The 26,076-nt window shown below is 41.8% G+C and overlaps 1 protein-coding gene across 1 annotated transcript in view; it reads right to left on the reverse strand.

Annotated features, from left to right (window-relative positions):
* Positions 1-4,391: 4,391 nt before the first annotated feature.
* The window catches only part of Lamc1 (laminin subunit gamma 1), a 117,214-nt gene continuing 95,529 nt past the window's right edge, over positions 4,392-26,076 (reverse strand). Inside the window, exons 17-28 of the mRNA XM_042674320.1 lie at positions 25,044-25,222; positions 23,894-24,050; positions 18,149-18,354; positions 17,684-17,763; positions 15,930-16,067; positions 14,864-15,008; positions 14,006-14,155; positions 13,642-13,756; positions 12,315-12,514; positions 10,989-11,147; positions 8,323-8,422; positions 4,392-7,437 (exon numbers count right to left, since the gene is read on the reverse strand). Of these exons, the coding sequence (XP_042530254.1) occupies positions 7,181-7,437; positions 8,323-8,422; positions 10,989-11,147; positions 12,315-12,514; positions 13,642-13,756; positions 14,006-14,155; positions 14,864-15,008; positions 15,930-16,067; positions 17,684-17,763; positions 18,149-18,354; positions 23,894-24,050; positions 25,044-25,222 (1,886 nt within the window). The 3' untranslated portion in view covers positions 4,392-7,180. The remainder of the gene's footprint in view (positions 7,438-8,322; positions 8,423-10,988; positions 11,148-12,314; positions 12,515-13,641; positions 13,757-14,005; positions 14,156-14,863; positions 15,009-15,929; positions 16,068-17,683; positions 17,764-18,148; positions 18,355-23,893; positions 24,051-25,043; positions 25,223-26,076) is intronic.

A 26,076-nucleotide genomic window follows, 5' to 3' on the forward strand; every position in this document is an offset into this window, starting at 1 on the left:
TTTTTAATTTTTGTGCTAGACCTGGGGCTTGAACACAGGGCCTGGGTGCTGTCCCTGAGAATTTTGTTCAAGGTTAGCACTGTACCAATTAAGCCACTTCTGGTTAGTTGGAGATAATAGTCTCAGAGGCTTTCCTGCCCAGGCTGGCTTTGAATTATGATTTTCAAATCTCAGCCTCCTGAGTAGATAGGATTATAGACACAAGCCACCAGCACCATACCTTTTCCAATTGAAACTGGGTCTCACAACTTCTTTGCCTGGGCTGGTGTACAACCTTAACCTCCCAATCTCAGTGTCCCATGTAGCTGGAAGTACAGATGTACATCATCATACCCAGCTATTGGTTGAGATGGGGTCTCATACACTCTTTATCCATACTGCCTTGAAGCAAAAATCTTCTCGTAGCTAGGATTACAGGCACGAGCCATTGCAGGCTTCTGTTTTATTTTATGACAGAGTCTCATTATGTAGCCCAGGCTGGCCATAGTGATCATCCTGCCCCAGCCTCTAAAATGCTAACATTACAAGTATCTGTTATCACACCGGTTTAAAACTGTGTATGTGCTAATTTCCTTCCCCACACCCCCCACTGCCGTCCTGGAGACTGGTCTTGGGCCTTGCACTTGCTAGACAAGTACTCTACACCTGAGCTAAATCCCCAACTTCAAAGATTACATTCTTGATCAAGAGCCAGATGCCCAGCTTTTTTATAGAAATACACACAAACTATGTAAATTAATCATAACTAATACTTTCATGGCCTAAATTAATTACAAGGCCTACAAACAAGATAAAACAACTAATTAGTTCCATTTTACTGGGATCATTCCCAAGTTAGAGCAAAAGGAAATCAATGTTGTAACTCAGACTTACAGAAGGGCCTGTGAGTTCAACCTGAAGATACAAACAACTAGCATTAGGAGTGTGTGGTGAGAGGCTAGGACCCAACAGCACAGACATTGAAAATTACATTGTACTAGGTTGGTAATGCGCAGGCCAGCTGGAAGGTGTGTGTGCAGAGCCTGTGAGTGACTGGGAAAAGTGGGCATTCTTGCAGCCATCTGCACCTTCTGCCTGGGAAAAGATAGCCATCGTCTTGAAAGGAGTGCTTACAGAATGCGATCCTGCCACGGAGCAGCTCCTCCTGTTCTTGGGCGAGTTTAATGCACTGGGGAAGAAGTTCATCATTCAAGACATCGATGACACTTATGTCTTTGGAATAGCAGAATTGGTTAATGTCCTTCAGGTGCAAGTAGGTGAATTCATGGACCAAAATGCTTTTTCTCTTACCAGAAGTGAAAATACTAAACATTGGCCACTTAGAAATTACAAGCAGCAAATGTGAAAGACCATCCCCATTTTGAATCAGTTGTTTAGGAGCATGTTGTGGGAAAGACGTGGGATCATTTGTTCAAACAAAGCCCCTAAACTGATTGCGTTGTACTTTAGAATTAAAAAAAAAAAATTAACAGTGGATGGAATATGCAATTGATATTCAGTATAACTTAATTATGTTTCTTATTCCTGTTCAGAATTGTGAATTTTTAGTGTGAATGCTGTTGATTTTGTTTCAGTTATAAACTAAATGGATTTACTGTTTAAGTAAAAATTCCAGGGTAGGAAAAAAATTACATTGTACTATCCAGTTGCAGACTGCATGACTCTGTGTGTGTGTGTGTGTGTGTGTGTGTGTGTGTGTGTGTGTGTGTAATCTTTGCTTGGATGGGACAGTTAAGGGTACAGGATAGTGGAGGAAGGAGGTGAAAGAATACAGGAATAATTGGTCATCAGCTTCCTTCTCTGCTCCATGACAGAAGAAAACTAACAGGTATGAGATGAGAAAGGCCAATTTCCATCACACCATTTAGACCACCAGCGTGGCCATGTCTACTTCCCAGTCCCAGGATGGGAACGTGAATGGCATAGACCTCGATCATGGAAGTGACAGAGACGTAGTGAGGAAAAAAATAGCTGAGAAATACTTGGACAATAAACACATGCCAACAGTCATTCCTGGAAGTCAGCCAAGGGGCTTGATGCGCAGTGAACCTAGGACGGACCAGTTACCCTAGAAGTCACACCTTAGGCTGTACTGTTGTGAGGAGAGAAAAGATGGCTCTAGGCAGACAGAAGAGCCAAAGCAAAGCTAAACCAGTGTCATGACAGCGGGTGCCATATTGAAGTGTATCTCTTCTTTGATTTCCAAATCAGGGACTTAGGGGCCTCTCATTGGATTTTCACCAAATATTTTGCTTTTTCTAAACAGGTGTTACTTCTATTATTTGGAATTTCATTCGTCGGTGGGCAGAGGCACACCATTCCAGGAGACTCCAGACAATAAGTCCCTGCAGGAGGTGGTTCACCTCAATGTTCCTTGTTTTCCTCTCCCACTTGTTTAAATGTACTTCACTCAGACCTGCTTTAGTGAACAGGCACGATTATCTAGCATTTATAATCTTCAACGTTGTTTCCTTAAACCAGGAGCTTGGAGAGATTTCATTTCCCTCAGGATGTATCCTTCTGCTCCAAGGAAGTTGTCACTGCATTTCTCCTGTGCCTGCCATCCAAGCTACAAGGAGAAGTAGAAATAGGAAGCTTGAGGTCCAGTGTGACTTCAGCAAAAATCTAGACCCTCTTTCAAAAGTATCCTGAGCAAAAAGGGTTACAGGTATGGCTCAAGTAGTAGAGCACCTACCTAGAAAGTGCAAAGTCTTGAGTTCAAAATCCCATGATTGCCAAAACCAACTATTTTAATAGTAAACATTGGAGGACAATTTGGATCAGATTATGTTGATAGCAACTTTTGACAAACTCCTGCTTTTACAATGACTAGTGGAAAGCATCCCACCCACTACTCTGCCAGTGCAGGTGAAGGAGTTACATTTGTCTCTCAGACCTACAAAGGTGTGTGTGTGTGTGTGTGTGTGTGTGTGTGGTGTGTGTCACACAAGTACAGGTTAAGAAAGCTAGTAACTAGTGCCCTCTAAAGCATTTCCTGAGGAAGTCTGTTTTTTTTTTTTTTTTTAAACAAGAGTTCAGATTCTTAGCTGGGCGCCCGGGACTCATACCTGTCATCCAAGCTACCTTTAGAATTGAGATTCAAAGCCAGTCTAGGCAGAAAATTCAGAGAGATTCTGTCTTCAATTGATCAGCAAAGTACCAGATTGGAGGCCTGGCTCAAGTGGCAGAGTGCCAGCTGTGAGCAAGAAAGCCTGGAACCAGCACCAAGTAAGTTCTTTATAGGTACCAAAGTTAGAACAATTTATAAGATATCAGAAGAGTGTCACAGAATCCACAGACACCCGGAGCAATCAGGAGAGTGCTGAGATGCAAGAGGCGGTGCACAGTGAGGCTCATCTGCGTTAGTGCAGTCTGCCACTTGCTTTTTTCTGCTTATTCTATCAGAGGTTTGGGTTTCGTTCTCATCATCTGATGAAAGCAAGTGCAGTTAAAGATATAGAAAGGCAACTTTTTGCAGGCATCCCCTAGCTCCAGGAAGTTCAGATCATTTACGAAATGTTCTGTCCTGACCAGTCAAGTGCTGGGCACACACCAGGACTGCAGCATCTCCTGCAGCATCTTGGCCTGTTTTTGTAAACAGTTTTACTGGGGCACATCCAGGCTCATTTGCTTACAAAGGGTCCAAAGCTATTTTGGGATGCAATAGCTGAGTGGCTAGAACAGGATGGAATTGCAAAGCCTAACAAAATATGATCCAGTTCGTGTGTGTGTATGTGTGTGTGTGTCTGTGTGTGTGTCTGTGTGTGTGTGTGCAGGTACTAGGGTTTGAATTCAGGGTCTTAAGCTTTCTTAGCTTTTCTGTTTTGAGGTTGGAGCTCTACTACTTGAGCTGTACCTCTACTGGCAGTTAATTTTTGGCAGTTAATTGTGGAGATAAGAGTTCACAGGCTTTTCTGGTCATGCTGCCTTCAAACATTGATCTCAGCTATCAGACTCCTGAGTATCTAGGATGACAGTGCCCAGTGCCCAGCTCTGTCTAGCTCTTTACAGAAAAAGTTGGTCAACTTCTGAGTGACACTGAAAGATTCCAATCTGAGGAAGGTTAAAAAAAAAGTTGATTGTTCACAAGAAAACAAGTCATCCAGAGAGACTAGGCACCCATCCATTCATTACTTTTTTTTTGTCGGTCATGGGGGCTGAACTTTGGGCCTGGAAACTGTCCCTCAGCTCTTCAGCTCAAGGCTAGTGCTCTACTACTTGAACCACAGTGCCACTTGCAGCTTTTTCTGCTTATGTGGTGCTGAGGAATCGAACCCAGGGCCTCATCCATGCAAGGCAAGCACTCTACCACTGAGCCACCTTCCCAGCCCCCCATTCATTACTTTTTAAAGCACCGCATCCCCAGCTCCATACTCAGACCACACATATAAAGGGTTACAAATATTCAGATTTTATTATAAATAAAATACTGTTTTTTTTAAAACATAAAAAATGCCAAGTGTTGCGTTTTATGTAACCACCCTGGAGAGCAAGACCATAGAGTTTAAGGCAAACAGCTAAAATAAAGGCACATTTTTAAAGGCCACAGGTGGAATCCCAAGGGGGGGAAAACAAACCTCCCAGGGAAAAGTAACAGTATCCATTCTCATGACACTCGGCTTTCCCCAGCAGCCATTTTGTCCATTTTATTCAATATAATACAGACAACTGGAACTAGACACAAAATGATGGCTATGTTGCAAGAGTGTAATTCCAAGTATCATCTTGTAAAGGACTTTCATTTCAAAAATAAAATTCTGTTTAAAAATATACCACACAGATGAAGAAACAAATAATCCAAAATTGATAGACCCCCCCCCCCCCACCGCAGCCTAAGACTTGCTGGAGTGAAGCTAGCCAGCTGCAGCCTAAGACTTGCTGGAGTGAAGCTAGCCAGCCTTGGCAGTCTATTTGCAGTTGCTTTTCAGCACCTGGGCTGAAAGTGTGAGATGGGAGAGGGGTGCTCAGTAAGAGGGACTAGCTGGGGAGCACTGATGGGAAAACTTGGCAAGGCAGAACTGCACCCCTTCTGAGAGTAGAGACCTAGGAGGAACACGAGTAAAAGCCCAGGGGCTACCAAGTCCAACAACTGCGGTAGCCGCTGGTATACCCCAAGAGATGCAAAGGGGAGAGGGGACGGAGAACTGAGCACAGCCCCTCTCCACAGCTACCCTAGTCCCCAAGTCCTCAGCAACAAGGTACTCCTTTATAGAACTGGCCTAGAAAGCTTTATTAAAGAGCTGCCGGAAAAGGGATCTGCATCTCGTGCTGGGCTCAGCCAACCCTCCAATAGTGGAGTTTCGAAGTGTTGAAGATCGATCCCCTTCAGCAAATGTTCTCACCCCATTCTATCTGGTCAGACTGACGTTCTGCTCAGGAGCAGCACTAAGAACCCCACAGCACTGCCATGAAGCAGGCCAGGCTCGATCATCACTGCAGTCTGGGTGTGTAGGAAAAGCCGGTTGTTGTTAATGCAAGGCAGAAGGAGAGCCGAGGGCTGGGGGACAAATACAATGGAACGAGTTCTAGCTGGGCGTGAAGGGGATACATCCGGGCAATGTGCCAGCAAAGAAAACCTGAATGAAGAAGTGAGCAGACAGTGCCATTCTAGAAACAGGACCAAGTCTATTTACATAATTCCTTACTCTATAATCATGATAAACAAAAAAAAAAAAATCCATTCACACAAAAATATAAATTTGAAATAATTAATAGCACCAGTGTGTCAGATAATAGTTTCTTTCCCCCCCTGCTACGCAAAGTACAAAGTTGCATAGTGTTAAAGGCTATATATCAATCTCAAAGGCAGGTTGGGAGGAAGAAGGGGGCTTTGTGGCAGGGAACTATCGCACCGTGGTCTCACCATAAAAACCACAGAGCTGAGGAGCAAAGGGGTGAGAAGCCCATGAGATACCACACAAGGTCCTTCCCCCTGTGGGGGGAGAGAAGGCGGAGGGGACCAAATCACCAAGTGCAGGAACGAGATGGTATTTTTGGCAGCTGTGGGTAAGCATTTGTCACCAGGAATTGGCAATGTGTTTTGAGGGAATCCAGAAAATGGAGACATCAGAAGAAAGCAAGAATCTCTCTCCAGTGAAAGAAAAAAAAAAAAAAAAAAAAAAGATGTATTTTTGGGATGCTAACACTACACTCAGTTTTAGTCTTTTTCTAGAAAAGCCTGGAACGAGGTTTGTTTTCCTTTCCTTTGTCAAGATCTTCTAGATATCTCTGGTAGATATCAAGACTAACATACTAATAAAGCTCAGTTTGATTTTTGAAAAGGAAAAAAAGAAAAAGAAAACCAAAATAAACTTTAGTGGTTATGATATCCGTTTCTTCTGTGTAAGTCCCATTTATATTACTATCAAAACATATCTATTGGTACAGTGGTAACTGTAAGCTGCCCATCCAAACTTATTTTATCAGCTGCCTAAAGATCTGGAAAAGTTCATCTTCAGAGTCAATCATTGATAAAGGAGAAAATCTTCAGACTACTCCAGCCATGGTCTCCTGGAGAATCTCATAAATAACTACATCCTTTCCTGCAGATGGCTCGGCATCCAATAAGCAAAACAACTAAGCGGCACCGATGGGTGGCTACCATCGTTCTAAATGACCAGTCCTTTTGGCACAGGATATGCATTTCCTTTTGCTTAAAAGAGGAGGGAAGAAGATGCAGCTGTATTTTTTTGTTGTTGTCTTTAATTTATAGTCTAGATACACCAGCCATCACAATGCTACAAATAGGAGCTGAACTTTTCCTTCATAGAAATAAGAATGAGAGTGAGACGTTTCTGCTGGTGTTGATGTGAGCCTGCTGATACGAGAGGTTCTGCTGTTGTGTGAAATGACAGCAGTGTCCTGGCATAGAAGGGTTTGCATGATGTGTTTATGCCACTCAAGGATGCCATGTCCTGGGGCAAGCGAGAAGGGAAAGTGTGGGGAAGGTAGTAGCAACGTGAGTAGAAGAGAGACTCTATGAGATAAAACCCTGGTTCCTGGTTCGGGATGTTTAGTTTGCTTCTCTTTAAACTCTGTGACTTTTCTCGGTTCAAAAGGACAGTGATGGAGAGCAGCAGAGAAGTGGGGGGGTCTGAAAAACATAATCTTTGTGTCAAGGCACTCTGTGGCCTCACTAACGCCCCCTGTCTGGGGAAGCTGTCTTTGAGCATTCCCATCGCTAGGGCTTCTCGATGGACGGGGTGTTGAAGCAGCCGGTTGGTAAGGTGTTCCTGATGTCTTCCAGATTGCGAATGTCCTTCAGGATCTCTTCAATGTCTCGGTTATAGTCCAGGATGGCAGCCTCCTGCTTCCTGGCTTCGTTCTCCAGGTCAGACACTTTTCTATTAATATCACTGACCTTCATTTCATCCTTGGCTTTGTTCAGAGTGCCTTCAATCTCATTTAGCTTGTTGAGGTCCACTGTTTCCAGCTGCCCTGTAGAGTCAGAAAGTACACCAGACAGTTCAGTGGGAACTCTTAACACCACAAGTACTTAACAAGTTCCTCGTTTGCCTTCTCAGCAACGAAATTCAGTAGCTGCCATGACACAAAGGTGGCTGAGGGTGGTTGTGTTTCAGGTAGAAGCAATTCACAGTTAGCAACTTGTCTATGTCATGCCATTTAAAGTCAGTGACTCAGTTTGTACTCTAAAGGTGACGAACATTTCAATACTGCAAGTTGATTATAAAGGTTCTACCAAGGCAAGCCACAAACATGTTTTATACAGCACTAAAAATAAGCAAGAGGGAGCCGGGTGATGGTAGCTCACGCCTGTAATCCTAGCTACTCAGGAGGCTGAGATCTGAGGATCACAAAAGCCAGCCTGGGCAAGAAAGTCCGTAAGACTCTTATCTCCAATAAACCACTAAAAAATCAGAAGTGGGGCTGTGGCTCACACGGTAGAGCACTTGCCTTGAGCTGAAGAGCGCAGGGACAGCACCTAAGCCCAAAGTTCAAGCCCCACCACTGACAAAACAAAAAGCAAGAGGGCTGGGAATGTGGCCTAGTGCTAGAGTGCTTGCCTAGCATGCAGGAAGTAGTACCACATGAACAGAAAAAGCCACAAGTGGTGCTGTGGCTCAAAGTGGTAAAGTGCTAGTAGACTTGAGCAAAAGAAGCTCTGGGACAGGGCCCAGGACCTGCGTTCAAGCCCCAGGACTGGCCAAAAAAAAAAAAAAAAAAGAGCTAAAAGAAATACCAATAATTTAATGAACAGCTTTAGGGAGACTCATGTATTAATGTGATTTGGTTGAATCAACCCTATCAGATCTCAAGAATACCAAGGGATTCAGAGGCTAAGAGGACACCGGAACTCCTTACCTAGCTGCTCCAGGAGGTCGTTAATCATGCTGAGGAGGCTGTTGACAGAGTTTTTGGCCTTTCTGGCATTGATCTCAGCTTCCTGAGCAGCCTGTGATGCCTGCAGAAGAAAAAGGATAACTGATAGAACAGTTCGATGATATGTTTTCATCCTGTGAAAACATTTTCCCCGCAATGAGCCAACTCATCTAATTTTGAGATTAGATTTTCCCCATTTCTAACTGACGACATCACAAGCTCTAGTTGTGCTGAGCAGGTTTGGGGGCTATGGCTCTAAGCTGAGGATGATGTTGGTTCTATTCATGGAGTGGCCCCACATGAACAGTCAGGACTCAGCTCATCATGTGTGCGGTCAGGAAATCACGAGTCACATTTCTCACTTTCCCAGTCAAGCGGCCATGAGGTACACTCATGATAAAGCCCACCAACGAGAAACAACTCATTTATTTTAATGGGAAGTACAGAAAATATTTTTTAGAACAAAAACATGGATACTTCTAGCGAGTTATTACTCATGTCCTATTTTTAGAGAAATTTCCTAAGCAAGTAAAGCTTTTCTGTAAATTTTCTCCAACTTGCAATCACCCAGCCACAACCAAACACACACACACTCTCTCTGTCTCTCTCTCTCTCACTTACTGGGGCAATACAACTGACATTTTTAAAGTCAACTAAAGGTAAATATATTTGGGAAAGTTCCACAAACCTGAACAAATACACTTAGCATGAGTCACAGGAAACAGCAGGGGAAGAGGAAGTGTCTAAATATCAGAAAACAGATGCTCTTACAAGTAAATCTAAGCAAGATATAAATGAGCTTTGAGGCTTTGGGCTCCTTACCACATAATTATTTTTCCTAGCTTTGGGGTCGGGATAAGGCAAACGTTTGGGGATCAAAACAATGTGAAAAATTTAAAAACAAAAAGGCAAAAAAAAAAAAAAAACCCACAAAACTCTTGTCACAAATAAATGATTAGTCTTTGTTCAAATCACAGCTGTTCTCACTGAGTCTGCACAGGAGTGTAGGGACACACAACTTCACTACAGCCACTGGAGCAAGCCGGCTGGATCGAACCTGTGATTCCAGCCTCCTCTTTCAGGAGAAACCATAGCCTTTATGCTTGGGGTTACAATACACGTTACAGACTCAAATAGTACTGGCTGAACACTGGTCTTTCAGAACTGATATAACTACAGAAGGAATATATATATATATATATAAAGTGGCTTATATACTTTAAGTTATTCTGTTTGTTATTAAAACAGAAGATGGATCTTCTTTCTTATCTCAGAACGAAATATATATCCTATTTTATTTTTGCTCATAAAGAAGGTATACTTTACTTTCTTTCTTTAGGCTCTAAATGTGATGTTTCTACAATATTATTAAAAAATGAAATCAGTTGGATGTAGGTGGCTCACACATGTAATCCTAGCTACTCAGAAGGATGAGATCTCAGGATTGAGGTTCAAAGCCAGACATGGCAGAAAAGTCCATGAGGCTCTTATCTCCAATTAACTACTCAAACTCTGGAAGTGAAGCTGTGGCTCAAACAGTAGAGTGCTAGCCTTGAGCACAAAAGCTCTGGATCAGCACATCTGGGCCCCGAGTTCAAGGCCTGCTCTCCACTGCCCCCTCCAAAAGAGAGAGGCGGGACAGGGAGAGTGAAATCCACACACTCTGCACAGAAGACAAGTATCTATTTTTACTTTGTGGGAATTTCCACTTGAGCCACACCATCTCACAGAAACTTAGGTCAATCCAAACAAGAATCAAAAAAGAGTAAGAAAAAAAAAAAATCAGGGGTTTTCATAGGAATGCTTCCAGACCTGGTTTTCTTCCTTTCTGTCCCAGGGGAAAAGATGACCAATGGTGGGAACCCCATTTTTTAGGAGCAATAAAGGCTCTCTTCCTTACACTGAAAGTATGTAAAAAAACAAGTGCATATACATCTTTACTATAACTGCTACACTAACCAGAAAGGAAAATTCCTGTTACAATTCCATTAAGTTCTTTCCAAAGCAAAATAGAGCACAGAACAGAAAGATGGATCCTAGTTCTTTGCACCATACACTTCCAAGTCAACTTTTGTGTCTGAAAGTAGTGTTGAAACAGCACTCTCCATAACACTGAAAAAACTATCACCTGTGCTGATCCAAGGAGTTTATTTATGAGTGTGATGTATAGTGTCATTTCAGGTGAAAATTAGTAGATGCAAGCTTGATAGTTTGCTGGGATGATAGCAAATGTTATCTTCAAACTTTTCTTGTATATATCAGAAAGTGGTCTTTGCCCCTAGGGAGCATGATGCTAGGAGAACTAGAAAGAAGATGAGCTTTTCACTGCATTCCCTTTTATTCTTTTTTTAATTTTATATTATTAATGAATTACCTGCTTAAAGTACAAATACATTATATTTAAATGTCCTAAAAGCTTCCAATGTGTAAGACCTATGTTTTGATTTTTAACTGAAAGTGCTTTAAAAAGGACAATTGTACAAGAGAAATAACCTGGCAGAAGAGCAAGATTCTTTGCCTTCTATGTAAGCTACTAACCCAATTATTAACCAGAAATTGCAATAAGAAATTGAAGCTCATCTGAAAAAGACTCAAGAAGCCAGAATCTCTGCTACCAAACTAGCCTTCATCATCTACCCAAGTCTTACCATGCCCGCCATCATCATGTCCTGGTCAGCATCATCCTGTTTCCTCTTCAGCTCGTTCTCTGCTTCCTGGAGCTGTCTCAACATGCTGTTCACCTCGTTATCCAGACCTGTAACTTCTGTAAAAGTTCTTTCTGCTTCTGCTTTGGTACTGGTAGCATTCTAGGCACAAAATAAGCAGTTGCTCATTAAAATGCTCCTATGTCTTTTGTAATTTGTAAGATGGCTCAAATACATAATCCAGAAAGAATAGTACAATGCTTTACACACACACACACACACACACACACAAATCTCCTCACATTTAATCAATTTTGGGGCATTACAAAATAGAGCATTTACAAAATTGCTACTTAATAACATTTTATTTAGTTGACTGACTGGTTAATGTCAGCGCTGGGGATCAAACCCAGGGCCTCATGAACCATGGCTAAGTACACCCACTCTAGGCAAGTGTTCTACCACAAAACTACACATTCATTCAGCATTTTATATTTTATAAAGCATTCTCATTTTGTATTCTCATTAATCTTTGAAACTTTCTACTATTTCCATATTTAGTTGAAGTCACGCAGATGGCAAATGATAAACACTTTAATTACATACATGTTCTAACACATACTGATTAGGCTCTTCCACCTGGCTAAGCTTTAAATCCAAAGCTTGCCTGGTTATTCTCAGAAGTTCATCATCATGTACAAAACAGATCACAAATCCTGAAATGCAAGTGTTTTATAAAGCACAATCCAAGAGCCAACACTTCTAAAGAAGCTAAAAATTTCTTGATTCTCAAGCATTTAATTTTAGAACCTGCTCCAAGAGCGTGGCGGAATAAACTACTCTTCAAGGTGAGTGAAGAAGGGCAGAGGGCAGATGTGGAGCTGCGGAGATGTTCCGAGGGGGTGAAAGTTGTGTAGACACAGCACTCTACACACGGATGAAAAAAATGTCACCTGTGCGAGTCCAAAGAACGTTTATTTACAGGTGTGTGGAGTTTGTGGAAAAAGACCCTAAAACACCCAAATGCCACCTGCCTCCTGAGAACTCAGACCCCACACCGAGACATGGTAGAAACTTCAGGGAGCTCATTTACTGAGTCCTCTTCTTCAAACAAAAAGTGCTTACCTACGCTAGTGCCTAGTTTTAAAAAAAGACAAGGATGGCTTCATACATTTTTACGAGAGCTAAGGAAACACAGCAAGGGTCTGAAGCCCTGCAAACTTCTGGAAAGGCTAAGCAAGAGTGTGAGAAGGGGCCCCTGTAAAGATTCTGGAAAGGCTGGGGAGGGGATAAGAGGAGGGATGGTTTGAGAAAAACCAAAGCACACACCCTCTGCACGGCACTGGCGATCCTCTCCGCCTCATGGGCTTTGGTTTTGGCCTCCGTGGCATCTGCCTTGGCATTGCCCAGAGCCAGCTGCACATCCCTCGTCTTCTCGTTGGCTTCAGCTATGGTCTGGTTGATGGCGGGAATCCTCTTCAGGGCCTCCTCTGCAGCTGTCTTGTTATCATTCACACGTCTATCAAAATCTGGAGGGAGTTCGAGGAATGCATGTGAACTCAACTCCCGACAAGCAGAAGGAAAAGCTTTCACAGGACTGCAACTAGATTTTGTTTTATGAGTAATAAAAGTCAAGGACGGGGGATGAAAAAAAAAATCTTTGAAGAGCAAAGGACACACATGTCTCTGCACACATTTCCCAAGAAGAGCGCATGGACACACATTCTGGAAAAAGAATTCTTCCTTGAAAATGTATTTCAACATACAGCACTGATTATAGCATTATTACTTCAATCAGTACTGAAAGTCAGACTTTTAGTGTTTATTGGGTGTCAAATACTGAGTTAAGAGCTTAACGTCTTTGTGATGTAGGTAATTTTTTTTTTGATGCTGATATTGGGATATGAACTCAGGGCCTACGCACTGTTCCTGAGTTTTTCAGCTCAAAGCTAGCACTCTTACCACTTGAGCCACAGCTCTATTTCCAGTTTTGTGTGTGTGTGTGATTAACTGGAGATAAGTTTCACTGACATTTGTGCCTGAGTTGGCTTTGAATTGAATTGTGATCCTCAGATCTCAGCCTCCTAAGTAGCTAGGATTACAGGTATGAGCCACCAGTGCCCAGCCTGCAGTTCTAATTTTATAAATAAGGAAATCCACTGACTAAAGAGATTAATTTGCAGAGGAATTACAACCCAGACCTGCTGGAAACAAAGCTCATACTGTCAACTTATCCCATAAATCCTTCTTAGTCATAAAACCTATCATTTTTTTTTATCACAAGTAAATCTAGAACTGCTTGGCAAACTGGCACATAACTTTTCTTTGTTGGGTGAAGAAGTTAAAAAAATAATCAGATGTAATTGGGCAAAGGAATATCAAAGATAACAATTTCCATTTACCAATGTAAGTCAGCTAAAAATGCAGATGTGTGTTCCATGAGTTAGTATCATGTCAGAAAGTATTCCCTCCTTTCTTTTTGAAGAATGAACTAAGTTGGGCTAAAAAAAATCATGGTAATTATTGTATGTAACAGGTATATGGGAGTTATTAAATTATTATGTTCAGAGAGTAGAATGAAAAAGAAAAAAAAGGAAAGAAAACTGCCTGGGTGAAGGAAGCGCACAGCAGCTGCTGCGGTTTGATGTTCCCTTACCTTTCAGGTTGCTGAGGATGTCACGAGCTTCTTGTAAAGTATTCTGCCCCTTTTTAGCTGCTTCCTCTGCCAGAGCCTTGGCTGCATCAGCTCGGGCTAGGAGTTGATCGGCAGTCTGCAAACATAAGGCAGGTCAAAGATAAACTGTCCAAAGCCAACCCTTCCCTCTCCTGATGGACAGACAGCCTTAAAACTATGTCCTAGGACTTCAAAGAACACAGTCTGGCTGGGCACAGCATTATGAGGAAGGCCTTCCTCTCAACAAAGTGGTTTGCCACCTCTAGAACCATGGTTATCGTACTCTCCCAGCTCACAGCTTAATAATGTTGCCTCAAGAAACGAAGCATCCAGCAATGGAACCAACCTGCTGTTCAACTTTCCCTTTCTCTAGAAGATCCTGCACTTCAGCTTCCTTCCCTCTCATGTCTTCTCTCAGATCTTCATAATCCTTTAACTTCTGGTCAATCAGCCGGTCCAGATCCTCTGCCTCTTTCTTTATTTTATTTGCTTCATTCTGGGAAAAACAAGTAAGATCATCTCATCGTTAATGAGATAAATTTATGAAAGGCATTTACTAACCCAATCTCACTTGAGATGTAGAATATTTCCACCACCACCCCAAGAAGTGCCCCTGGGGCCACCTCCAGTGAGTCTAGACCAGAAGAAGCCTCCACATCAACCATTATCATCATAGACCAATCTTGTTTATTGTCAAATTTCATATCCATGGAATCAGACAGCATGTACGTGTCTGAACATACTCAGACTTTATGATGGCAAATCAATATTTCACCTATAGAGAGGAACACTTAATACTTGTTTAATGGAAAAAATACACTTACACAGAATGTGAGAGACCATGATTATAGTACAGAAATATTTCCAATCTCCAAATATTTTAGTTCTTCCATTTAAATTCCTCTCTCCTTTTGTTCCTTAGGTCTCTACCACACAGAGCTTGTAAGCAAAGGTCTAGGCTTAGTGTGTCTTAAGCAATTCAAAGATCACAGCTTGGATTTATTTGAAAGATATGGGAGTGAATATTCCTACCACTAAAGTAGTCTTTGCTACTTAATGTTATAATCATAGGATCCTTTACACCTCAATATGCACAGTTAACACAGACCTAAGCTTTACTAGTGAGTCAGTTGGGGAGATGCAGGCAGTCAGGGTGGCCAGAGGGCAGGGGATATACATGGTGACAGAGTGTGTGCACACGTACCTCCAGTGCCACAGAGTCCACAGGGCTCAGCTGGGCCACACTGGCATAGATTTCCACAGCCCTGTCACCCGCCCGCTTGGCTTCTGCATGGACTTGGGCAGCCTGCTTCTCCAGATCCTGTGAAATGTTCTTTACTTGTTCATACCTAAGGAACAATGGTTGTGGGTTCAAGGAAAACATAGTGGTTTTTTTTTAGCACTTCACGCTAACCAGATTCAATCTAGTTTATATCCCCCCACTGTGGTTACGTTTCCAAAACCTTAAACAAAATGCTACAGAAAATTTACATTCTATCTCATCATTTATATTGAGATTACCATATATACTAAAGTTGCTGTGCCTACAAAAATTCCAAATGTGAAAGGCCCCTAAAACTCATTAGTATTATTATTTTTGTGCAAAGACTTACTAGGTAGCCTGGTTGGCCTGGAACCTACTATGGAGTCCTGGCTGGCCCCTTAAATTTACAATCCTCCTATCTCAGACTCCCTAGTGCTTGAATTACAGATGTGCATCACCACATCTGGCTCCAAAACCTGAAACTTTTTGAGCCACAAGTCAAAAATTCCATAGCTGACATCACAGTCAAAATATAGGTACACAAAAACTACTATAAAATTTCAGTCTCTGTATCTATGAACATAAAGAAACTGCAGTTTAGACTTGGGTCTTATATGTATGCAACTATTTTAAACTATGAATAAATCCAAAATGCAAAACAATTTCTGTCCCAAACACTTCAAATCTGTACTTCCTTATTTCAGAACACTTTTAAAGATTTACAGCTCAAGCATATTTCTCTTCTTTCTAGTATTGTTTTTTTTCTCTTCTTGTGTCATTGGTGCCGATTCCTGAGTATCAAGGTTACTCTCTTCAGTTGTAGACACTGAAGCAAACAAAGCCCTCTGTGACTCCACACCCCCTAATCTATTTACTCAGTCAATTCGAAAGCATGATCAGCAAAAATATCTTACTGTGTGAATCCATAGCATTCAGTTCTTCATGGAACTGGTGCTACTTACAAGAACCATGGGCAGGGCTGTGAGAAGCTCTTGATTATACTCACTTCCTATTGAGCTCTTCGATCTCAAATGCTGTTTGGTTTTCCCCCGCCAGTGTCCTCAAAAGCAGGTTATATGCCTCGGTTGATGTATCATTCGCTGTCTTTGCCACCCGTACAATGTCATCCGCCTCTTGCTTGTGGCTATGCACATAAGAGAAAAAAACAAATTACAAAACAGACCATTTGATAGGGAAAGAAGTGAAGTCTAGGCAATGCTTATTTTGTTATGGATACATATACTAATGCAGGCAGACCTATACTGAAAAACCTCATTCATTTGAACTTTCATAAGTCATGTCAGTTTACAATTACCATTCCATAAACTGAGAAAGGGTTTTATTCCAAGAAAAATCTGTGATATAAAATTTATACGGTAATGTCTGGTTTTTCTTGTTTGCTTTTTAAAAACGACTTTCTATGCAGCAGTTGTGGAGACTGAACTCAGCGCCTCCCACAAGACGGTCAATCCTCTCCTGTTTATGTTGATCTCCAGGCTTTTTTCTTTTCCACTAAGCATTCTCTACTTGTTTATTCCAAATTGGATCAAAGTGCATATTTTTAATCAAGAAGATGAAATCTTTATGTCTGTATAAAACATGATCTCTATTATTATTTGGGGTTAGAATTAGAAGATACTTTTACAAATCTATACCTCCCTTGTTTGGTAAGAAGAATAGAATTTTTTTCCTAGGAATTTAATTTTTTTTGTTTTGTTTTTGTTGGTCATATGGCATGAACTCTGGGCCTGGGCGCTGTCCCTGAGCTCTTCAGCTCAAAGCTAGTGCTCTAACACTTTGAGTCACAGCACCACTTCCAGTTTTCTGGTGGTTAATTGGAAATAAGAGTCTCACAGACTTTCCCAATTGGGCTGGATCTGTGATCCTCAGATCTCAGTCTCCTGAGTAGCTAGGATTACAGGCATGAGCCACCAGTCCCTGGCTTAGGAATTTAATTTTAAAACTTTATTTTCCTCTGTGTGTGTGTGTGTGTGTGTGTGTGTGTGTGCGCGCGCGCGCGCACGCGCACGCAGGTACCAGCACCGGAACCAAAAAAAAAAAAAAAAGAAATTATTTTATACTTAAAGTGTTGGTAACAAACTAGAAATGAAAATGATTGGATTTGTTTATTTTCAAATGTATCATGGTCAGTAAATGTTTTCTATTGGGATTTGAAAATTAAACAGTTTTGTTAAAAAAGAAGGAATTTAAAGCCTAATAAATTCTACTGAGCTTCTTAGAAATCTATTAACTTTAAGGCTTTGAAGTTGAAAATCTAAAGATAAATGTTGCAGTTTTTTTTTTTTGTCGGTCATGGGGCTTGAACTCTGGGCCTGGGCACTGTCCCTCAGCTCTTCAGCTCAAGGCAAGCACTCTACTGCTTGAGCCACAGCGCCACTTCCAGTTTTCTGGTGGTTTATTGGAGATAAGAGTCTCACGGACTTTCCTGCCCGGGCTGGCTTTGAACCGTGATCCTCAGATCTCAGCCTCCTGATTAGCTAAGATTACAGGCGTGAGCCACCGGTGCCCGGCAAATGTTGCAGTTTTCTGTGGAACGTGCTCCAACAGTCATATTCTCAGGTTTAAAGTGAGTATCTTAATTTCCAAGCGAAAGGGAACCAATGCACATAGCTGACAAGTCCTCAGTGAGCTGAGCATGTCTGGTGATGGGAAGCATGGGGGGGGGGGGGGGGGGGGGGGAGGAGATGCCCTCAAGAAAGCTAAGCCTTAATCACTGCATGTGGGTTGCAGGTAGGTTACCGTTCTGCGAGCTTTCGGGCCTCTTCTGCCAGGAGAGTCATGTTGTTTGGGTCCCCTGTAGACTCCGGTTGAGTGATTGACTGAAGAGGAAATAAAGCATGTACTCTCAAAAGACTGCTTCGATTTCACCAAGCAAGTACCAAAACTGGTTTTGTATGTTAGAGAGCAAAACAAAATCTTTTTCTTATGTTCAGAGATCTTTACTATCAATACCTCTGACCACAAATTACTTCTATTTTCAAAAAGGAGAATGACACGTTAAGTTGTTCAGTGCCTTTATAACAAGAACAGAGAACGAGAGAGAGAGAGAGAGAGAAATAAGTAGGTATCAGTTGGTTTCATCCAGTTCCTATGAGCAACATGGCTCCATCAAAGGAGGGAGTGGGGCTGAAGAAGCAGACTTGCTATAAATGATCAAAGAACCCTCCCAACCCTTTCTCACCCCCTACCTTCCCAAGCACTCACCACATTGGCAACTGCAACTTTTGCTTTCTCCAGTTCTCTGGAGGCAATTTCAATCAACTGCTCTGTGTTCTGTACTCGGGTCCGTGCTTGTTCAGCCAAGTTCCCGGTCTCTTCAATGATATTCCTAATATTTTGTAATCGGCTAATCTGGCTGTACAGAGTGTTATTCACTCTCTGAAGGCGATCCATCAAATTCTGGTCTACATCTGAAATGGTATGGTAAAAAAGCAGCCAAGAGATTATGAGGAAGTTGGAATGTCTTGCATGAAACTGAGGCACTAGGTTTCTTTACTCTTCCCAATAAAGTGCTGGACAATTTTCCCTAAAATGACATTCCTCGCATGGTTCTCTAACTGCATGCTTGGCTGACCTACCAGCAGACCCTCCTTCCCACTCCTCCCTGTATCTACAATCAGACTGACAGCCAGACAAACTAAGACAACCCAGGAATGTTTGGTGATGAAAGAAAGACTGATTATCTTATTACAGCACATGCTAGTTTTAAATCTCGAATGCAGAAAGCTAAAAAAATGCTGCCTGCACTAAAAGCTAAACATATATAACAACTTAGAAAAAGTGACACTGAGAAACCGATGTTGAAGTATGGCAAGCTTGACTCATTTTCATTTTAAGCTAATTTCACTCTTCCTGATCCCTCCCTCTCCCAGCCCTAGCATATTTATGTCATTTCTTTCAAACTGATCTGTTTCTAAACAAGTTCGTCAAACTGCTTCTTGTTAATTATGCCCATTCAACTTAGGCCTAGTAAATCAACTTGGACCTTAGTAAATCAAGAGATAAATATAAGCCCAAACAAATATCAAACCTGTCAGTATTAAATTTTCACACCATGAAGTTATATTAATATACGGAAAAATCTATTCAAAAATGGCCAGGTCTTGGAACAGAATAGAAAACCTAAAAGTAAACCCACACACCTACAGCCAATTGATTTCAACAAAGTTGCAAAGTACATTCACTACAAAAAGAACAGTCTCTTCAATAATTAGTGCTGGAAAAATTGGATAATCACACATAGACGAAGAAAAACTAAAACTAAAACCAGTTATCAACTCAACTATGGTAAAGACTTAAAGGGAAGACCTAAAGCAATAAAACCACTGGAAGAAAACAAGAGAAATGCTGTAGAGCAGGTTGTGTTTTCTTTTTCTGTTAAGACAAAGAAGCACAGGAAATGGGAGCAAACACAGACCACAGTGTGAATTAGTCAAACTAAAAGGCATCTGCACAGCAAATAAGACAACAGAGTATAGAGACCACCTACACAATGGGAGAAATACACACAAGCTATGATTTGTGTTGGGGGAGATGCAGAGCAAAGGAGAACTTTGCATGCGGGTGGTATAAATTTAAATTAACACTGCCATGAAAACAAGATAGAGGCTCCTCAAGATACTACAAGTAGAGCTACTCTATAACCAGCAGTCCTACCACGGAGAAGACATCCAAAAAGAGTGCCGTCCTTGAACAAAAAATATCTAAGGGACACACCCAGGCCAAGTTCAAGCCCCAGTAGGAGCACACGTGCCGTGCACACACGCACACAATTGGATCAAAGAAAACAATTTAGATGTAGGAAATAGAAGCAGCTAATGGCATTAGAGAAGCCCATTTGTTTCAGACCTTCAGGAAAGCACTAGCCACTGATCTGTCCAGTTCTCCAGAGAAACAACAGTATCTGAAAAGAGAATGAACACCTGATAGGTTTCCTTCAAATGCCTTCCAATTCCAAATGTCTACAAACAAGACCCTCCTTCCCAATCTGCAAAATACACGCAAGTTTACACTACACTACAAGTGAATGCGGAGGAGTGGTGCTAACCTCAGCCCACCCCGCGGCAGCTTCTATGGGAACGAGCACCTCCTGTGCTTCCTACTCAACAGGCGATTCTTAACAAACTCACTTTCTTAGGCACGGGAAAACAGGGAGCAACTGTAGCTGAGGAAGTTATACACAGCAAGGCATCTTCAGAACACTTGGAGTTAGGCAGGTGCCAACACTGGCCAGCCTTCCTTTCCAGACCTAATCCCCATGTGCTGTTGCTGGCCAGAGCTGTGTGCCAGACCCAGTATTTGGCTGGCCTGGTTGGTACCCAGGAATACAATCCTATAATGCATTCTTCAGGGTATTCAGCAAGACACATGTGAATTTGTTTTTCAATATAGTCTATTAATGTAAAAATGTGTGTCAACAGCTGGTGCTAGATAAAAAAGATACTAAAAAAAAAAAAAACCTCATTATTATTTCTATAAAAATGAAAGGTTTAAGACAGGTACTGGTGGCTCATGCCTTAATCCTAGCTATTCAGGAGACTGAGATCTGAGGATCAATGCTTCAAAGCCAGCCCAGGCAGGAAAGTACGTGAAACTTAAATCTCCAGTTAACCACCTAAAAACTGTTAGTAGAAGCTGGGCGCTGGTGGTTCACACCTGGAATCCTAGCTACTCAAGAGGCTGAGATATTAAGATCATGGTTCAAAGCCAGCCCAGGTAAAAATGTATGTGAGACTCTTGTCTCCAAAATAAGCCAGAAGTTGGGCTGTGGCTCAAGTGGTAGAGCAATAGCCTTGAGCACAAAGAGGCTTAAGGACAACTGGGCCCTGAGTTCAAGCTCCAGGATAGCAAAAAAAAAAAAAAAGATAAAACTGTTAGTAGAGCTGTGGTAGAGCGCTAGCCCTGAGCAAAAAGCTCAGGGACAGTGCTTAAACAGGCCCTGAGTTCAGGCCCCATGAGTTCAGGCCCCATGACCAATCAAAAAAATAAAGTTTAAATTTTCTTACTCTATTTAGGGCTGAAATGTAACACCAATAACTCAAACCAACACAAACATCATGAGCATCCAACATTAAAATAAACTATGAATCTTTTCAGTTTCTAAAAATTTATCCTATGGAACAAATTTTGACTCTAATATTTTTTTAAAAAATTCAAACTGAGCAAAGCCAGAAATAACCAATCCCTTCAGAAATCATAGAAAATTGAAATTCTCTCTATCCAAAGATATGTATAAGAAGAAATAACAACCTATTAAGTTTTTGTTGACCTCCACCCTGACAGGTAGGCTTCTCTGTGTAATGCCAAATGCACACAGATTTGTAAACTCAAGAGTGAAGCTGACTTCTGGTGTCGTAAACACACTGGTTTTTTTTTTTTTTTTTTTTTTGTGTCGGTCATGGGGCTTGAACTCTGGGCCTGGGCGCTGTCCCTCAGCTCTTCAGCTCAAGGCAAGCGCTCTACCACTTGAGCTACAGCGCCACTTCCGGTTTTCTAGCGGTTTATTGGAGATAGGAGTCTCACGGTCTTTTCTGCCCGGGCTGGCTTTGAACCGCGATTCTCAGATCTCAGCCTCCTGAGTAGCTAGGATTACAGGCGTGAGCCACCGGCGCCCGGCCTACACACTGGTTTTAATGTGCATTTACTACAAGCATCCGTGGACACGTGCACACCAGTGATAGAAAGTCCTACAGCAGGTGGCCTCACTGGTAAGCACCATGGTAGCTCCCCTTTCTAGCAGAAGCAGTATCTTGATTTCTCAATACTGATGTTGACCACAGTAACTGGTGTTTTTTTTTTTTTTTGGGGGGGGGGGAGAATGGGTTGGTGGTGGGGCTTGAACTCAGGGCCTAGAGGCTGTTCCTGAGCTCTTTTGCTCAAGGCTGGTGCTCTACCACTTGAGCCACAGCACCACTTCCAGTTTTCTGGTAGCTAATTGAAGGTAAGAGTCTCATAGACTTTCCTACCCTCAGAACTCAGACTCATGAGTAGCTAGGATTACAGGCGTGAGCCACCAGTGCCCTGGTGTAACTGGCTTCTGACTGGTACTTGGTAAGTGTTGAAAAGTACCTGCCCTAGTTTAGAAAAAAGCTCAATTCAGAGTAAGAAGTGAAAACAAAATCTGAAAATGATCTAAAATACAAGGAAATTGTTCAGAAGAAAATTCTGTTTAGTTTCAAAGTTTAAAAAACTAAGTTTCTTGGAAAGTCAATTAAGCTTGCTTTTTTTTTTTTCCTCCCTATGCAGTACTACATTTGAACTCAGGACCTTCTGCTTGTTAGGCAAGTGCTCCTAGTCTTTGTTGTTGTTATTTTGTGGGGGTTTTTAAACAAAGTCTCACATTTATGCTCAGAATGGCCTGGAACATAATCATATTTATGTTTTCCACACAGCAAGGATAACAAGTATGTAACACCATGCCCATTTTTTATTGGTTGGGATGAGAACCTGCAAAGCACAATCTTTTCAATCTCTACCTCTTACATAGCTAGAGTTAAAAGTATGAACACACCATCCAGCCTCTCTGGAGAGAGTAGTAAGATTGGACTCAAACTCACAATCATGCCTCAATCTCAGCCCGCTGTGTGCCAGGATTACAGATATACACTGCCATACCCAGAAAAATGCTTTAAGAATAGTTTTCTAAATCTTAAGTCCATCTTTGTTTATCATTAGTCTCATCAGGCAACATGTAATAGAATGCTGTTGGCTCTAAAGGACATTAAAAATATTTAATATATAAAACATACACTTTTTGTTTTAGTGTAGACCAAGTAGTAGAGCACCTTCTGAGTCTAAACCATAGTACCACATAAAACAGGCAAACAAAACCAACAACAACCAAAACCAAAAAAAAAACAAAAGAAAACCCAAACTCTATAATGTAACACATTTGTTTGCTGATCAGCCACCAAATTTCCTAAACAGGCACGAAATTCTTGTTTATTTTTGCAAATGCCATGTGCAGCTGATTGAGTAGCTAGCTGTGCTTTTTAATGCTTGAAAACCATAATTTTTCCTTAGAAGAGTACCTTCTAAGAAAATAAAGCAGTCCATAAAATGAATTCTTTTTCAGTAGAATGATGGAAAATCATCAAACTTTTTACTAAAAAATTTGCGTTAAAAGTTGTTGGCACAAGAGGTTCAAGACCGTAATCCAGCTAGCCAGCCCTATTAAAAAGTTAACAAGACTTCATCTCAACAATAAGCCAGGTACGGTGGTACATGCCAACAAAGCAGGAGGCTAGCTATAGGTAAGGATTGTGGTCTGGGGATGGTCTCATGCAAAAATTTAAAAACCACTCCAAAAATAACTAAAGCAAAAAGCGTCTCAAATGGTACCAATGCCTTCCAAGCAAGCACAAAATCCCAGCTGTTTCAAAATCCCAGCACCACAAAGCAAAAGTTGTTGAAAGAGAATGAACATTCTTTTTTTTTTTTTTTTGGGTCCGGTCGTGGGGCCTGAACCCTGGGCCTGAGCGCTGTCCCTCAGCTCTTCAGCTCAAGGCTAGCGCTCTACCACTTGAGCCACAGCACCACTTCCAGCTTTTTTCTTTTTGCTTATATGGTGCTGAGGAATGGAACCCAGGGTCTCAGGCATGCAAGGCAAGCGCTCTACCACTGAGCCACCTTCCCAGCCTAGGGAATGAACATTCTAAATCATAAATGCCTTTAGTTTGTTTAACTTATACTTTAAGACACCAAGAAGAGGCTTGTAAAATACTTTAAATTTAAAAATCACAAGGTCTGTCCTATGATGAAACCCAAACTACCTTCTGCTTCTTATATCTTCAAACAGTAAGTGCATAGGTCGGGTCTGAAATATTGCTTAAAGATAAAGTAATTCGTATCTTGCAAATAATTTTAAAACTGAGGAATCTTCTAATAGCCAATCAATCAACTGTGAATAAGAACCCACAAAAAGGTTACCCACAGTCTGATCCCGTGTACCTTTGACATCCTGAGCCTCTCGAAGGAGGTCCATGACCTCTCTTTCTGCTTCCTTTAGTCTGTCCTCAAAGGCTTTATCAGTCACCATCTCATCCCCAGTTCCCAGGTTTGCTATGAGACTCTCGAGTTCCTGGAGTTTCACTCGGTGGTCAGCAACCTAGACACCAAAGAGGAAGAGAAGGGAAAGAGACAACTCTTTAAAACTCCAGATACTTGTAACAGACAACTTGCATAGTCAGACTTTGCTTCTTTGGCTTCAAAAGAAGAGGTATTTTTTGTTTGTTTTTAATGGAAATATGGGAAGAAAGAAGGAGGAAGAGGAGGAGGAAAGGAAAAGGAGGAAGAAGAGGAGGCTTTGAGGCTTTACTTTTACACTGTGCTGACAATTCAATTCAGAACATTCCCTTGACTATTAGAAGATCTTGATTTTTTTCCATGCAGCTCTTTCGCATGTATACCAAACAGATCTAAAAGCTGTTCTCTCTGTGGCATCCCAGTAAACAGCATCTTTAGCTACCTTAATTGAAAAAAACCCAAGGCCCATCCTTGAACTTCCTCTTTCCCTAACTGTATGCATTATCCAATCCAGCTGGGGCTTCCCCTTGGTGATGCCCCGCTCCTAACCAGCATTCTTCAGTTAGCAGAGTATACCTCTTAAAATGCAAACTGGATTCCCCACTTTCTAAGAGCTTCTTCAGTCCATTCGCATTGGGTTTTAGTAGATTTCCACTCTTCATGATGGTCTGCATGGAGCTATAACCTCTCCCTACCATACTCCCTTCATGGAGCAGCTCCACCCACTTTCCAGCTTCCAGGTCTCTGCACACTACATTCCTTCTGCAGGAAACATTTACCATTATTCTCACCTGGTTCTCTCCCCCTTATCCTTAAGATCTCTATATAGGAGCTTCCAGAAGAGGCCTTCTATAGATTAAGCCCCCACAGTTATTCTCTTTAAATTCTTTCTGCCATGCATCTCAAGATTTCCTTTGTTTACTTACTTTTTGTTACGTGCTTCCCACCTGTTACCTAAGTCTTTGAAAAGCATGGTCATGCTGAACTTGGTGCCCACTTCTTCGCTGGAGCTTGGTGTATAGTAAGTTTCTTTTCAAGTGGTAGCTGAATGAATGAATGAACCACTGATAGTTACCTTATCCTTTACTAGCCGGTAACAAGCTGGACATTCCTGGCAGCCAGGCCAAGACCGATTGTAGAAATAGTTCTCTTCGCACTGGTCACAGCGATTTCCCACAAAGCCTTCTCTGCACTCACAGCGACCATCGTCTTTACACTGGAGCGAAAGGGAGCCCTCGGGATGACAGTCACAAGCTGCAGACGAGAGCAACAGTATGTAAACAAAGGAAGGAAGCACCAGTTTGGTGTTTTTCCTTACCTCAGAATATTAACAATAAGCTGCCTGCCTGTACTGTTATTCTAAGAAAATGTTCTTAAAGGCCTATTTAAAGTGAAAATAAGCTGTAAAGTAAAATGTGAATCCTTTGGGGGCAAACTTCATACTGCTGTAGTTATAGAAATGCCAGATGTGGCTGGGCATGACAGGCTCACGCCTGTAATCCTAGCTACTCAGGAGGCTGAGATCTGAGGCTGGTGGTTCAAAGCCAGCCCAGGCAGGAAAGTCCGTGAGACTCTTAATCTCCAACAAACTACTAGAAAACCAGAAGTGGCACTGTGGCTCAAGTGGTAGAGCTCTCGCCTTGAGCTGAAGAGCTCAGGGACAGCACCCAAGCCCAGAGTTCAAGCCCCACAACTGACCAAAAAAAAAAAAAATGCCAGGTGGGCACGCTTGTAATATCAGCGCACAGGAGGGCCACAGGTTTGCAGCCAGCCTGGGCTACACAGTGAGAGTTTATCGCAACAAAATTATAAGAATCATTAAACTGACCGTCTGTCCTGCCACCTCTCTGTTGCCTAATATTTGTCTATGGATGAGAAGCGGAAGTGCTAATGCTTCCCTTGCATTATTTTATAGCTTGTTTACTCACTTTGTTCTCTGAACTGAGTCAAATGACTTAGGCTACATTCCACAAGAGAAACGAAGGAATTCAGAAAGCAAAAAACAAAACTGTTCTGAGGCCCAATTCCAAGCAAGTGTTTACGCCAAAGAGAAGCAGATGCTTATATGCAACCGGCTCCAAAAGGCCCCAAGAGTGGGAAACAACTGC

This window comes from Dipodomys spectabilis, unplaced genomic scaffold (assembly GCF_019054845.1).
Source record: "Dipodomys spectabilis isolate Male_0828 unplaced genomic scaffold, ASM1905484v1 ptg000019l, whole genome shotgun sequence".
Taxonomy (NCBI): Eukaryota; Metazoa; Chordata; class Mammalia; order Rodentia; family Heteromyidae; genus Dipodomys; species Dipodomys spectabilis.